Source organism: Hyla sarda, chromosome 3, assembly GCF_029499605.1.
Source record: "Hyla sarda isolate aHylSar1 chromosome 3, aHylSar1.hap1, whole genome shotgun sequence".
NCBI lineage: Eukaryota > Metazoa > Chordata > Amphibia > Anura > Hylidae > Hyla > Hyla sarda.
Genome location: NC_079191.1, coordinates 232,953,032 through 232,969,690, shown reverse-complemented (window position 1 = coordinate 232,969,690; position 16,659 = coordinate 232,953,032). Strand labels below are relative to the sequence as shown.

The following is a 16,659-nucleotide window of genomic DNA, read 5'->3' as shown; positions in this document are numbered from 1 at the left end:
CGCCCTCCGCATTTCTGATCACCGCCACTCGCTGGGCGTTGATCGGACGGAGTGACTGCTGATATCTATCAGCAGTCATCCCGTGGCAATGCCTAGGGGTGTCCTGAGAACCCCAAACCCCCTCCCCATGTTGGCGATCGCAGCAAATCGCCGGTCAATTCAGACTAGGGATTTGCCACGATCCGGGCCAATCGGGTCACTGGTGACCCAATCGCCCGGATAATAAGAATGATCGGAGCTGTCAGAGACAGCTCCGACCATCCTAAAGGATAGGAGCCAGGTGGCAGTGTTGCCACCCCCTCCTATCCCCTGCCATTGGTCGATCTGGCTGACGACCAATGGCAGTTGGGGGCGGGGGGGTTAAAGTTCATTTCCGACTTCAATCGGTGGGCAGAGCGGGGAGAACACAAGCGGCGAGGGGGGAGCATGGCCGGCTTACCCAGACCGGCGGAGGCAGCATCGACGCAGGAGGAGTGCGGCCGGAAACTGCGCCGTGGAGAAGGCTGCAGTGAAGATCACGGTAAGTGATCTTCTCTGTGGCCTTCTAAAAGCTGCAAAACTACATCTCCCAGCATGCCCTCACATCCAAAGGCTGTCTGGGCATGCTGGAAGTTGTAGTTTTGCAACATCTGGAGGGTCACAGTTTGGAGACCACTGTGTAGCGGTATCTAAACTATGGTCCTCCAGATGTTGCAAAACTACAACTTTCAGCATGCACTGACTGTCTGGGCATGCTGGGAGTTGTAGTTTTGCAACATCTGAAGTGGCACACTTTGGAGACCACTATACGGTGGTCTCCAAACTGTAGCTCTCCAGATGTTGCAAAACTACAATTCCCAGCATGCCCAGACAGTCAGGGATGCTGGGCATGTAGTTCTGCAATATCTGGCCCTTCAGATGTTGCAGAACTACAACTCCCAGCATGCCTGGACAGTCTGGGAATGCTGGGAGTTGTAGCTCTGCAACATCTGAAGGGCCAGATATTGCAGAATCACGCGCCCTGCATCCCTGATTGTCTGGCCATGCTGGGAATTGTAGTTTTGCAACAGCTGTGGGCACACTGGTTGGGAAACACTAAACTAGATTCTGTTACCTAACTCAGTGATTCCAACCCGTGTGCCTCAAGCTGTTGCAAAACTACAACTCCCAGAATGCACTGACAAACCGTGCATGCTGGGAGTTGTAGTTTTGCAACAGCTGGGGGCACAAGTGTTGGAATCACTGAGCTAGAGTCTGTTTTCTAACTCAGTGGTTCCCCACCAGTGTGCCTATAGCTGTTGTAAAACTACAACTCCCAGCATGTACAGTCTGTCAGTGCATTCTGGGAGTTGTAGTTTTGCAACAGCTGAAGGTTTGGGGTGCCCCCCTCCCATGTGAATGTACATGGTACATTCACACGGGCGGGTTTACAGTGGGTTTCCTTCTACAAGTTTGAGCTGCAGCAAATTTTCCGCCGCAGCTCAAACTCCCAGCGGAAAACTTTCTGTGAACCCCGCCTGTATGAATGTACCCTAAAAACACTACACTACACCAACAAATAATAAAATGTAAAACACTACATATACAACCCCCCCCCCCCCCCCCCCCCCCCCCCAAATAAAAATGAAAAAGTCTCATACGGCAGTGTTTCCTAAATGAAGCCTCCAGCTGTTGCAAAACCACAACTCCCAGTATTGCCGGACAGCCATAGACTGTCCTGGCAGGCTGGGAGTCTTGCAACAGCTGGAGGCACCCTATTTGGGAAACACTGCTGTAGGATTTTGGTGGAGACAAGCCCCATCCTTGTAACCTGGTCCACCCCTATTGCAAACTCCTTATTTAGGCCTCAAATGCGCATGGCGCTCTCTCACTTCAGAGCCCTGTTGTATTTCAAGGCAACAGTTTAGGGCCACATATGGGGTATTTCTGTACTCATGAGAAATTGCGTTACAAATTTTGGGGGAATTTTTCTCCTTTTACCCCTTATGAAAAGGTAAAGTTGGGGGCTACACCAGCATGTTAGTGTAAAAAAAATAAAAATGTTTACACTAACATGCTGGTGTTGCCCCATACTTTTCATTTTCACAAGAGGTAAAAGGAGAAAAAGACCCGCAAAATTTCGAATGCAATTTCTTCTGAGTACAGAAATACCCCATATGTGTACGTAAAATGCTCTGCGGGCGCACAACATGGCTGTTACGCCGAGAGCGCTCCGGGTTCCCTGCTCCCCCCCGGAGCACTCGCAGCGTTTACCTGCTCGCAGCGCCCCGGTCAGACCCGCTGACCGGGAGCGCTGCGCTAGTGTCTCTGGCGGGGATGCGACCCACGATGCGGGACGCGCCCGCTTGTGGTTCGCATCCCAGCCAGCTTACCCGTCCTGTTCCCCGTTTTTCCAGTCCCGGCGCGCGCGTGCCGGCTCTCTGCGATTTAAATGGCCAGTGCGCCGCTAATTGGCGCCTGGCCCAAATTAGTAACTTCACCTGTGCCTTGGTCTATATTACCTCACTTCCCCTTCCCTGTATTGCCGGATCTTGTTGCCATTGTGCCAGTGAAAGCGTTCCTTGTATGTCCCAAGCCAGTGTTCCAGACCTCCTGCCGTCGCCCCTGACTACGATCCTTGCTGCCTGCCCTGACCTTCTGCTACGTCCGACCTTGCTCTTGTCTAATCCCTTGTACCGCGCCTATCTCAGCCGTCAGTCGGGGTTGAGTCGCTATCGGGTGGAACGACCTGGGGGTTACCTGCCGCAGCAAGTCCATCCCGCTTTGCGGCGGGCTCTGGTACCAGTAACCCCTTAGACTCCGTTCCCCTGGTACGGCCCACGTCATCACCCCACTGACACAGAGGATCCACCACCAGTATCCTCACAGTACCCGGATCCTGACAGTAGATTCGGCCATGGATCCCACTGAGGTCCCGCTGCCAGTTGTCGCTGACCTTACCACGGAGGTCGCCCAGCAGTCGCAACAGATAGCGCAACAAGGTCATCAGCTGTCTCAACTGACTGTTATGCTGCAACAGCTTTTACCACAGCTACAGCAACCATCTCCTCCGCCAGCTCCTGCACTTCCTCCGCAGCGAGTGGCCGCTTCCAGCCTCCGCTTGTCCCTGCCGGACAAATTTGATGGGGACTCTACTCTGCCGTGGTTTTCTCTCGCAATGTTCCCTGCATTTGGAGATGATGTCGGACCAATTTCTCACTGAACGGTCAAAGGTGGCTTTCGTGGTTAGTCTCCTGTCTGGGAAGGCCTTGTCATGGGCCACACCGCTCTGGGACTGCAATGATTCTGTCACTGCCACTGTTCAGTCCTTCTTCGCTGAGGTTCGTAGTGTCTTCGAGGAACCAGCCCGAGCCTCTTCTGCCGAAACTGCCTTGCTGAACCTTGTCCAAGGAAATTCTTTTGTGGGCGAATACGCCATCCAATTTCATACCCTCGTCTCTGAATTATCTTGGAACAATGAGGCCCTCTGCGCGACCTTCAAAAAAGGCCTATCCAGTAACATCAAGGATGTGCTGGCCGCACGAGAAATTCCTGCCAACCTGCATGAACTTATCCATTTGGCCACCCGCATTGACATGCGTTTTTCCGAAAGACGCCAGGAGCTCCGTCAGGATATGGACTGTGTTCACACCAGGCGATTTCTCTCCCCGGCTCCTCTCTTCTCAGGTCCACTGCAATATGTTCCTGTGCCTTCTGCCGTGGAGGCTATGCAAGTAGACCGGCCTCGCCTGACCCTACAAGAGAGGACACGCCGCAATGAGAACCTATGCCTGTACTGTGCCAGTACCGAACACTTCCTGAAGGATTGTCCTATCCGTCCTCCACGTCAGGAAAGACGCACTCCGATTCCGCACAAAGGTGAGACAGCTCTAGGTGTGAACTCTGCTTCTCCACGTCTTACTGTGCCTTTTCGCATTTCTTCTTCTGCTAACTCCTCCTTCTCAGCTGTGGCCTTCTTGGATTCAGGATCTGCAGGAAATTTTATTTTGGCCTCTTTCGTTAACAGGCTCAACATCCCAGTGACCAGTCTCGCCAGACCTCTCTATATCGCTTCAGTTAATGGAGAAAAGTTGGACTGTACTGTGCGTTACCGCACAGAACCCCTGATAATGTGCATTGAACCACATCCCGAAAAAATTTAATTTCTGGTCCTCTCTAACTGCACTTCTGAAATTCTCCTCGGCTTGCCTTGGCTCCAACGCCATTCTCCTACCCTTGACTGGACCACCAGGGAGATCAAAAGCTGGGGTTCTTCTTGCCACAAAAAATGCCTCACGTCTGCTCACGGCCCTGTCAGTCAAACCCCTGTGGCTCCTCCTATACCAGGTCTCCCCAAGGCCTATCAGGACTATGCCGATGTTTTTTGCAAAAAACAAGCAGAGACTTTGCCTCCTCACAGGCCTTATAACTGCCCTATTGATCTCCTTCCTGGTACTACTCCACCCCGGGGCAGGATCTATCCTCTGTCTGCTCCTGAGACTCAAGCCATGTCGGACTACATCCAAGAAAATTTAAAGAGGGGATTCATCCACAAGTCTTCATCCCCTGCCGGAGCGGGGTTCTTCTTTGTCTCCAAAAAAGACGGTTCCTTACGGCCGTGCATCGATTACTGCGGTCTAAATAAGATCACTATAAAAAAACGCTATCCCCTGCCTCTTATCTCTGAACTCTGACCGCCTACGTGGCGCTAACATATTCACCAAATTGGACTTAAGAGGTGCATATAATCTCATCCGCATCAGGAAAGGGGATGAGTGGAAGACTGCATTTAATACCAGAGACAGACATTTTGAATATCTGGTTATGCCCTTTGGGCTCTGCAACGCCCCCACTGTCTTCCAGGACTTCGTGAATGAAATATTTCGGGATTTGTTATATACCTGGGTTGTGGTTTACCTGGACGACATTTAGATTTTTTCTTCTAGCCTCGAAGAACACCGCCGCCATGTCCGCCTAGTGCTCCAGAGACTCCGTGACAATCAATTATATGCCAAGATGGAGAAATGTCTCTTTGAATGCCAATCTCTTCCCTTTTTAGGTTATCTAGTCTCTGGCCAGGGACTTCAAATGGACCCAGACAAACTGTCAGCCGTTTTAGATTGGCCACGCCCCTCTGGACTCCGAGCTATCCAACGCTTCTTGGGGTTTGCCAATTACTACCGACTGTTTATTCCTCATTTTTCCACCATTGTGGCTCCTATTGTGGCCCTAACCAAGAAGAATGCCAACCCTAAGTCCTGGCCTCCCCAAGCGCATGTGGCATTCAATCATCTCAAAACTGCCTTTGCTTCTGCTCCCGTACTCTCCAGACCTGATCCATCAAAACCCTTCTTGCTGGAGGTGGACGCCTCCTCGGTTGGAGCCGGCGCTGTACTCCTACAAAAAAAACTCTACTGGACATAACATTACTTGTGGTTTCTTTTCTAAAACCTTCTCTCCGGCGGAAAAATTTTTTACTCCATTGGTGATCGTGAACTTCTGGCCATTAAACTAGCTCTCGAAGAATGGAGGCACCTGTTGGAGGGTTCCAAATACCCGATTGTCATCTACACGGATCACAAGAATCTCTCGTATCTCCAGTCTGCTCAACGGCTGAACCCATGCCAGGCTAGGTGGTCGTTGTTTTTTGCCCGTTTTAACTTCGAGATTCATTTTCGCCCTGCTGACAAAAACATCAGGGCTGACGTCCTTTCTCGTTCTTCTGATGCTTCCGAATCGGAAGCCCCCCTGCTACACATTGTTCCTCCTGAGTGTCTGATCTCCTCTGCTCCAGCTTCTATCGACAAACACCTCCTGGAAAGACTTTTGTCCCTCCACGCCAGCGCCTCAAGATCTTCAGGTGGGGACACTCCTCGCACCTCGCTGGCCATGCTGGCGTCGAGAAGTCCATCCAACTTATCTCTCGTTTATATTGGTGGCCTACCCTGGAGGCAGATGTCGCTGATTTCGTTCGGGCCTGTACAGTTTGTGCCCGGGACAAGATTCCTCGCCAGAAGCCTGCCGGCCTCCTTCATCCTTTGCCTGTTCCTGAGCTACCATGGTCTCAGATTGCCATGGATTTTATTACGGTCCTGCCTTTATCCCATGGCAACACAGTCATCTGGGTGGTCGTTGATCATTTCTCCAAGATGGCACATTTTATTCCACTTCCAGGCCTTCCTTCAGCGCCACAGTTGGAGAAGCAATTTTTTGTGCAAATTTTTTGCCTTCACGGGCTTCCCACGCATATCGTCTCGGATAGAGGCGTCCAATTTGTATTGAAATTTTGGAGAGCTCTCTCTAATCAACTAAAAATCAAATTAAATTTCTCGTCCTCCTATCATCCCCAATCCAATGGGCAAGTAGAGAGAGTTAATCAGATCCTTGGTGACTATTTGCGACATTTTGTTTCCTCCCGCCAGGACGATTGGGCCGACCTTCTACCCTGGGCTGAATTCTCGTACAATTTCAAGGACTCTGAATCCTCCGCCAAATCCCCGTTCTTTGTGGTGTACGGCCGTCGCCCTCTGCCCCCCACTCCCACTTCTTCTGGTTTGCCTGCTGTTGATGAAGTTACCCTGGACTTCTCCACCATCTGGAAGGAAACTCAAAAATCCCTTCTACTGGCCTCATCCAGGATGAAGAAGCATGCCGACAAAAAGAGAAGAACTCCTCCTGTCTTTGCTCCTGGAGACAAAGTGTGGCTCTCCGCCAAGTATATCCGCTTCCGTGTCCCCAGTTATAAACTGGGACCACGTTATCTTGGACCCTTTAAAATCAAGTGCCAAATCAATCCTGTCTCCTACAAACTCCTTCTTCCCCCTTCTCTCCGTATTCCTAACGCTTTTCATGTTTCTCTCCTTAAACCGCTTGTCCTTAACCGCTTCTCTCCCAAGGTTGTCACTCCAGCTCCTGTCTCCGGCTCCTCCGATGTCTTCTCTGTTAAAGAAATTCTTGCGTCTAAGACGGTCAGAGGTAAAAAAATAATTCTCGTAGATTACGAGAATTGCGGTCCTGAGGAGAGGTCGTGGGAACCCGAGGATAACATCCTCGACAAAGACCTCATTCACAAGTTCTCGGGGTCCAAAAAGAGGGGGAGACCCAAGGGGGGGGTACTGTTATGCCAAGCGTTCCGGGTCCCTGCTCCTCCCCGGAGCGCTTGCAGTGTTTACCTGCTCGCAGCGCCCTGGTCAGACCCGCTGACCGGGAGCGCTGCGCTAGTGTCTCTGGCGGGGATGCGACCTGCGATGCGGGACGCGCCCGCTCGTGGTTCGCATCCCAGCCAGCTTACCCGTCCTGTTCCCCGTTTGTCCAGTCCAGGCGCGTGTGGCTGCGCTCCCTAGGGCGCGCGCGGCCGCGCTCCCTAGGGCGCGCGCGTGCCGGCTCTCTGCGATTTAAAGGGCCAGTGCTGATTGGCGCCTGGCCCAAATTAGTAACTTCACCTGTGCCTTGGTCTATATTACCTCACTTCCCCTTCCCTGTATTGCCGGATCTTGTTGCCATTGTGCCAGTGAAAGCGTTCCTTGTATGTCCCAAGCAAGTGTTCCAGACCTCCTGCCGTTGCCCCGGACTACGATCCTTGCTGCCTGCCCTGACCTTCTGCTACGTCCGACCTTGCTCTTGTCTAATCCCTTGTACCGCGCCTATCTCAGCCGTCAGTCGGGGTTGAGTCGCTATCGGGTGGAACGACCTGGGGGTTACCTGCCGCAGCAAGTCCATCCCGCTTTGCGGCGGGCTCTGGTGAATACCAGTAACCCCTTAGACTCCGTTCCCCTGGTACGGCCCACGTCATCACCCCACTGACACAGAGGATCCACTACCAGTATCCTCACAGTACCCGGATCCTGACAATGGCTCAGGAGTGAGAGAGCGCCATGTACATTTGAGGCCTAAATTGGTGATTTGCACAAGGGTGGATGATCGTTACAGCGGTTCTGACATGAACGCAAAAAAAAAAACACCCAATGTGACCCCATTTTGGAAACTACACTCCTCACGGAATGTAACAAGGGGTATAGTAAGCCTTAACAACCCACAGGTCTTTCGTTAAAGTTGGACATGAAAATTCAAAAAAAAAATGTTTTCCCTGAAATGCTGGTGTTACCCCAAATTTTTCATTTTCACAAGGGGTAATAGGAAAAAAGCCCCCCAAAATGTGTAACCCCATTTCTTCTGAGTATATAAATACCCCATATGTGGATGTTAAGTGCTCTGCGGGCAAACTACAATGCTCAGAAGAGAAGGGCCGCCATTGGACTTTTTGAGAGAGAATTAGGCTGGAATTGAAGGCTATGTGTGTTTACAAAGCCCCCATGGTGCCAGAAAAGTGTACCCCCTCCACATGTGACCCAATTTTGGAAACGACACCCCTCACGGAATGTAACAAGGGGTACAGTGAGCATTTACACCCCACAGGTGTCTGACAGATTTTGTGGACAGTTGTCCGTAAAAATGAAAAATATAATTTTTAATTTGCACAGCCCACTGTTCCAAAGATCTGTCAAATGCCAGTGGGGTGTAAATGCTCACTGCACCCCTTATTAAATTCTTTGAGGGGTGTAGTTTCCAAAATAGTATGCAATGTGTTTTTTTTTTTCTGTTCTGGCACCATGGGGGCTTCCTAAATGCGACATGCCCCCAAAAACCATTTCAGCAAAATTCTCTCTCAAAAAGCCCAATGTCGCTCCTTCCCTTCTGAGCCCTCTAGTGCACCCGCACTAGCCTCCGCTTTGGGTCGGGGTCGGGACACACTCCTGTGCTACAGCACAAGGGCACCATACAGGAGATCGAGGGAGGCTCCAACCCTCGGACCCCCGGCGATCGAAAACTTAGTCAAATTCAGCAGCTAATAAGTACTGGAAGGATTAAGATATTTTTATAGAAGTAATTTACAAATCTGTTTAACTTTCTGGCACCAGTTGATAAAAAAAGAAAAAAAAAGTTTTCCACCGGAGTACTTCTTTAATAAAACCGTGGTTTTAAAGTAAGGGCTTCTCCGCTATTGTTTCTTTTTTCAGTACATTTTCTGATACAAAATCATTGTTAAGATAGATGTATTTTTTTATTATTTTCCAATGACTTGTAACAGGATCTCACATCTCCCAGTCTCCACTCAGGTGATGTAATAAAGAATTATTCATGCATATTTTCCTTCATTTCACTACTGTTTTCTGATTGCTCATGCGGCGTGCTGATTTGTGATCAGTTATATTTTACATGTGTTTTCTGGAGCATCAGAGAAACAGTGATGTGTATGGATTATCAATCATTTCCTGGTTAATAGAATTTTAAATTGACTCCTAGATTGATTTGTCTTCTAAAATCTACAGAACATTGTCCACTCCTGATCTTTATAGATTAAATACCTTTTGTGACATTGTGAGTTATATAAATATAAAAGTGATGCTTTTCTTATGGTCTTTTCTGCTCCTAAAGCTGGGATCTTGGGTAAGAAGCAGAACTGTTTTGATGACTTCCAGAGTGCAGCGGAATATCTAGTAAAGAAAGGGTATTCGTCTTCTGAGAAAATCACTATCAATGGAGGATCAAATGGTGGCCTTTTAGTTGGTATGTATTTGTATGTACTTACCTTTTGCCCGTGCTGTTATCACAAGCCATTGCTCTACATGAGAAACTATTTGCTCCACTCATACTACAGGCCACTTTTGTCAGGTAACTGATTTTGTGTTATATTACATATATTCTTTTTATAAGGATAGAGAGAATTTGTGCTTAGAAATGGGCTTATTCTATTGGGAAAAGGCCTATATTTTCTGTAGGATAAAATTACTTGCCATCTTAGCAGCTGACCTACACCTATTTTCAGATTTGACATTCACTGCACAGATTCTTCTATCTTTATTGTTAGGAGACAAGCTCAAGGATACTTGTGCTCCCTCAAGGTTTCTTTTTCATTGTTCTGTCCTTTATCAGTAATATACCTTCAAGGGTATGCATTGCCATTTTCCTTTTATGTGAAATATGGCTTGGATATGTGCATTTTCATATCTGTAAACTAAAATAAACTCTGCTGATATTTGGTTCTTCTCATTATTGCTAGGGAAGGCCTGGCATCAGTGGAAGTATTTCTTGTAAATACAAACACATTTTCCTTTGAAATAAAATATAAAAAACACTATTACTATAAAAGTCCATGCTGTCCACAAAATGTAAAGTAAGCCCAAAATTGCATCACTAGCAGCCATTTTGAGCTCATTGTGGGAGATTTATTAAAACCTGTCCAGAGAAAAAGTGGCCAAGTTGCCCATAGCAACCAATCAGATTGTTTCTTTTATTTTTCAGAGGCCTTTTCAAAAATGAAAGAAGCGATCTGATTGGTTGCTATGGGCAACTCAGCAACTTTTTCTCTGGACAGGTTTCGATAAATCTCCCCATTGTGGGCTCTTCTAGACAGGATGCCTGACTGACATCTTTGGCCATAAAAGGCCTTTTATGGCAGGATGTATTCTAATTCCAAGGCAGTTAAAGGAGTAGTCCAACATTAAACTTCTTTTTAAAATCTGGTAAGGGAGGGGTAGGTAAAAAAAAACAAAAAACATTCTTACCTCCTTTGGTTCAGTGCCACCTCCGGTGTAACGGTACTTTGCTCCCCACTGTCCAGCATTTCCGGTTATGATGACGTGACGTCACATGTCTGCTTATCTAAACAGCAGCCACATCGATGTCCCACCATGTCACACCATGTACTGGAACCCAGAGGCGCAGTAGGGCTCCATTGTAGGTTAGAGAGTGTTATTTATTTACTTATTTTTAAGTTACCACCTGCCTGACCAGATTATAAAAGAAAATGTGTCGCTGGACTATCCAGCTAACCTTTCAAACTGTACATCTCAGACATTTATGTTGTATCCATAGTAAAAATGTCTTATAGGTACAGGTTATGTAGAACCTGCACCTATGTCTAGAATAGGATTCCATAAATCTGTGCAACCCATTCATGAACTCTCTCAGATCAGCACGTGTTGAGAACTGGGCTACCCTCCTATAATACAGAATGAAGATAACTGTGCACAGGCACTGCCACCTCATCACTCTTTCTGCTCCTGGATACGGTGCCTGCTGGGATGGGAGTCTAGGGACCCCTGGTTTTGATATTGATGCTAGTCCCAAATATGGAACCCACATGTGTCGGATCTTTCCACATGATATGCCTGGAAATACTATTTTAATTAGTACTAGCTGTAAAACTAAACAGCTGCAAGGACTTTTTGAAAGAAAATTTTATGTGTTAAATTTTACTTACTGTGCTTGTCTCCTTCATATTACTGTATTGTACAGATTTTTCATTATGCTTAATCCTTATTTATTGAATTGGTTATGTTTTTTATTAGATTTTTTTTTTTTGTATATGTACTAGTTAAGGTTGACAAAAGTTGCAAATTACACTTTGTTTAGTTAGAAATGATCCCAATATATATTTTCTGAAAAAGACTTTGAAAGATATAGTACAGATAAGTTATGAAATATATTAAATAATGAGGGATAATCTGATGGAAAGTGCTGATCTTCAGAATTTTCACCAATGCATGATTTATGAGGTGTCTGAGTGCATAAATTGTGTGATATTATTTTATAGCTGCGTGTGCTAATCAGAGACCAGAGCTGTTTGGATGCGCCATTGCCCAAGTTGGCGTGATGGACATGTTGAAGTTCCACAAGTTTACTATTGGTCATGCATGGACAACAGACTACGGATGCTCTGACAATAAAGAACACTTTGAATGGCTATACAAGTAAGACTCGGGCATTGTATTTTAGATTTAATAATATTTGTATCAAATAGTAAATTGTAAGATCTTTTTCAGTCATAATGTTATTTTACAACTTTCATATGCAGAATGAAAAGCTGTGGGGGATGTGTTGCATACAGTGTAATGATGTATTTGTAACATAACAGAAAGAAAGGCAACTAAAACATTTTGAGAGTACCCCAGCCCTTAACTACTCGTCATAAATGATCAGTGGTGACATAAAGAGTACCTGTCATATCTCACAAAAAAAATAAAAAATGTTACTCAGTATCTAATCCTGACCATGTACATCTAATTTTTAAGTATTTATCACCTATATTTATTATAAAAATACCTCTTTTCATTAGCTCACAGTGTTAGAAACCCTTTCAGGGGAAGGGGGCATATCCCTCCCTTGTGGTGGTGGGAGGAGATTGGTGTGTCTGCCCCTGCAGCCTTGCCTATGAGTAATTTCTTGTCCATGATTCATGGACAATCTGATGCTGCTGCAGGACTGGTTAGTGTCCTAGTAGGTATGGGGACACCTAGTAGTGGGATTTTCTCTTATATGATATAAATTTCATAGCTATTTTTAGGGAGTATTCCCATGTCGGCATGTTATTCACGCATAGTGTATACGCAGCATATTTCACACCGTGCAAAATCCACTGCGCAGCAGGAAATATGCTGTGTATTCTCGTATGAGTAGACACACATGGCTACCCCTGTGTGTGCAGTAAGGTTTGGAGGTGGGCCCATTGTGTCAACATGACTGATGTGCAGGCCCACCCCCATACCTCACTGCACACACAGGGCTGCGACGGTTAGTCCGATGTGTCTGCTTATAGGAGAATACACAGCATCTTTCCTGCTGTACAGTGTGAAGTGTGCTGCATATACACTATGTGTGACCCTACCTATAAACTAAATTTCCCAGCAGTCCTCATTACCAAGAACTGTAGAAAAAGGGTGTGGCTTGCTGTCATGACAGAAGGTTGCGTGGCTTGACAAGCTCATGTGTGGCTTTCCTGTATGACATCAGAAAGAGGCGTGGCTTGTAAGATGAGGATGATGAAAGTGAGGACAGTGTGTCACATGACCTCAGTCTGTTTGCAGGGGAGAGAGGAGACGAATTACACAGCAGATTTTTCTAAACTCCATGCCTGTCACAGCATATTCCAATGGCCCACTGCAGGTTATAAGTTTATATTCCAATACAGGTGGTATGACCATGAAGGGAGAAAATATGATTAATATTTGCTATCCAGAGTACCCCTTTAACTGTACTTACACATACTTTTTTGCAGTTGGTCCTTCATGATTTTTAATATTTATTAGTTTACCTATGATGCAATACTATGACTGAGGGCTTTAAGGTTTGAAACACGTTAATTTGTTTATAGGACCACTTTTTATGGATCTGTTCTGATTTTATTATGTGAATATGCAGTAATGCTTTGTTGGACATGCAGGACCACCCTTATTACACCTTTTTCATATTAAATAGTTAGATTAAAAGGCAAAAAATGGTTAAAAATCAATACTTTGTTTTATTCCTAATGTTATTAAAAAGATCTACCGTATTTATCGGCGTTTAACACGCACCCCCATTTTAACAAGGAAATTTAAGTAAAAAAAATAAAATGTAAAATAAATGACTTGGACTAAATGCCACATCATCCCCCCAACTTAATTTTCTTCTGCACCTCAGTTTGGTCCTGTCCTCTCCAGTGCCACATCATTCCTTGCCTTTTATCAGTCCCTGTGCCACATTTACCCCTCTCATCGCCACCCCCCATGTCTCATAATTTCCCCCTGTCATAGACCAATACTAGCCATATAGATATTAAGGATTTAGTGCGTCCCCCCACCATCATTTCCCCGTCTAATCATGTCCCCCATCATTGCCCCCCCATCATTCCCCCCTCATCATCCACCCCACCCTGTCTCATCATCCCCCCACCCTGTCTCATCATGTCCCCCCATCATTCCCCCCTCATCATCCCCCCACCCTGTCTCATCATATCCCTCATCATTCCCACCTCATTCCCCCCCCTCATCATTTCCCCCTGTCTCATCCCCCCCCTCATCATTTCCCCCTGTCTCATCATCCCCCCCCCCATCATGTTCCTCCTATGGCATCCAGTGGTCTTCAACCTGCGAACCTCCAGATGTTGCAAAACTACAACTCCCAGCATGCCCGGACAGCCAACTGCTGTCCGGGCATGCTGGGAATTGTAGTTTTGCAACATCTGGAGGTCTGCAGGTTGAAGACCACTCTTCCCCCTTTCGTTACTTGTCTGCGCTTCGGCTGTCTTGCGGGGTCAGTAAAGCAGATGAGTTACGTCCTCTCCCGGCTTCTCTGTGCTGCATCACGGATGTCACATTTCGGCGGCGACTACAGGAAATGAAAAGTGACGTGAGTGATGCCGCACAGAGAAGCCGGCAGAGGACGTAACTCATCTGCTTCACTGACCCCGCAAGACCCGCCGCCTGACCTGACCTGCCAAAGCGCAGACAGGTAAGGAAAACAAACAAAACTATAAAAAGCTGGGGAATGATGAGGGAGGGGGAATGAAAAGTAAAACTCACTTGTCTCCCGCATGATCCACAGGTACTGGTGGATTGTGTGGGAGATGCTGATTAAAAGGTAGCGCAGATCCGGGCAAGGTAGGGCTCATTTTAATCAGCATCTCCCGCACTATCCACCAGTACCTGTGGATAGTGCGGGAGAAAACAAGTGACAGAGCGGGGAGGAGACGCCGCTGGTCACTGATTTAAAGTGGCCGCGGCCCTGCTGTTAATACTTAAGCAGACGCTGCTGCGGCCACTTTAAATCAGTGACCAGAAGACTTATCGGCGTATAACGCGCAGGCAGGCTTTTTGCCTAAAGTTTAAGTTTTAAAAGTGCGTGTTATACGCCAATAAATACAGTATTTAAGTCTTGTTGCTGACAGGATGATATAAATGCTTCTTGGAACAATGAACATCACATTTGTCATTTTAATTATTTTTCACAGAAGAAAAGTATTATTAAGAAATACCCTGATAGCCGTATTATGCACATAAAATAAGAAGTGCGAGTACATGGCAGACACATTAAATTACTTTTCTATATTAAATCATAACTGGTACAGCAAGAAAAAATGCCATTTATAAAGTAGTGTATTTTTCATCATTTGTGATCTCTCATTACAGATACTCACCACTCCATAATATTAAGGTGCCTGAAGGAGATGGGAAGCAGTATCCATCCATGTTGCTGCTCACGGCGGACCATGATGACAGAGTTGTTCCTTTACATTCTCTAAAGTTTATAGCTACTCTGCAGTACATTGTGGGTCAGGGAGCAAAGCAAACCAATCCTCTCCTCATCCATGTGGATACCAAAGCCGGCCACGGGGCAGGAAAGCCAACGGCAAAAGTGATTGAGGAAGTCTCTGACATGTATGCTTTCATTGCACAATGTCTAAATCTCAGCTGGGTTGAATAAGTAAAACTGAATGATTTCATTTTTAACACAAGGGCTTTTCTGTCACATGACAAACGTCGGTGTATTCCTTTGTAAGAATCAGAGGTTTATTTGCTATTTCATCACTTTACATGTATCCCTGTTACTTGAGCTATACTGAATAAGAAATTGAGATTGCCTTTTGTGGATCAGATTATAAAAGGTATATCTTTTTATGTGATGATGGCCCTTGTAATAACTTAAAGCATTCTTTATCTGCAGCATTTATCTGAGAAGTTGTAAATGTGTATGGCACATATCAAATAAATATTTGCTTCTGCTCTATCTTCCCTCTCATCTATATGCTTGCAGGTTTTTTTTTCTTCATGTTACAATGTTTCTAGTCATTTTATAGCATTTCCCCAAAAGCCAGAACTGATATGTTATTGCAGCTCAGATGTTTTAAAGTCAGTAGGGCTCAGCTACAATACAAGACCCTGGCCATATAAGCCCGTAAAGAAGGTCTGTCTGCTCTCCTGATATATCTGTAATGATAAATACTTGTATTAAACATAAAACATCTGTAGTGTCTTTTGTCATAATTGTATGTTGAGTCAAACTTCTGTTATCCCTAGACAGTTAGGTGTGTCCCTATACACTGACACTGTTCCATCAGTGATAACTGTATATGGGCACACTTCTTTTGCCAAGGCGTATAAAAATACCTAGCTGTCATTTTATTTGGATAATTTAGGAGAAATAACAGGACAATGGCACAATGTAGAGTTATAAGAAAAAAAATATTCCAGAATTGTTAATCCATGGAGACTATAGACCGATTTATAGACCCAGTGTGGGAACTATAGACCGATTTCACTCATTAACTGCGATATTAAAATTTATACCTGAAGTGATCGATGGTGACAAAGCTGGCTTTATTCCAGGGAGGGAAGCCCGATATAACACACTACGCACCATTTCCCTGATTGACTATGTGAAAAATGCATAGCTGCCAACATGTCTGATGGCCATAGATGCCGAGAAGGTCTTCGATAGGGTTCATTGGCAATGCAGGCTTCCCTATCACAGATTGGGTTGAGCCTGGCATTCGTGAGCCAAGTTATGGCCCTGTATTCATCTCCTACGGGACGGGTTAGAGTCAATGGTACCCTATCAAGGGCATTCAAAGTTAAAAACGGCACTAGACAGGGGTGCCCTCTATCACCCTTGGTATATATCCTCACAATGGAACATTTAGCTATCGCAGTCCACAAAAAACCCAGACATTAAGGGAGTTAAAATAGGTCAGACACATCATAAATTTGCATTATACGCCCCCCTCGATAATTAAAGAGATGGAACATTTTAGAAGATTAAAGGGGTTACCCAGGGAAAAACCTTTTTTTATATATCAACTGGCTCCAGAAAGTTAAACAGATTTGTAAATTACTTCTATTAAAAAATCTTAATCCTTTCAGTACTTATGAGCTTCTGAAGTTA

At 45.9% G+C, this 16,659-nt stretch overlaps 1 protein-coding gene across 1 annotated transcript in view; it reads left to right on the top strand.

The window, feature by feature from the left end:
- PREP (prolyl endopeptidase) overlaps window positions 1-15,504 on the top strand; it is a 182,890-nt gene extending 167,386 nt beyond the window's left edge. The window contains exons 13-15 of the mRNA XM_056566220.1: window positions 9,394-9,525; window positions 11,555-11,711; window positions 14,907-15,504. Of these exons, the coding sequence (XP_056422195.1) occupies window positions 9,394-9,525; window positions 11,555-11,711; window positions 14,907-15,201 (584 nt within the window). The 3' untranslated portion in view covers window positions 15,202-15,504. The remainder of the gene's footprint in view (window positions 1-9,393; window positions 9,526-11,554; window positions 11,712-14,906) is intronic.
- Window positions 15,505-16,659: the final 1,155 nt, after the last annotated feature.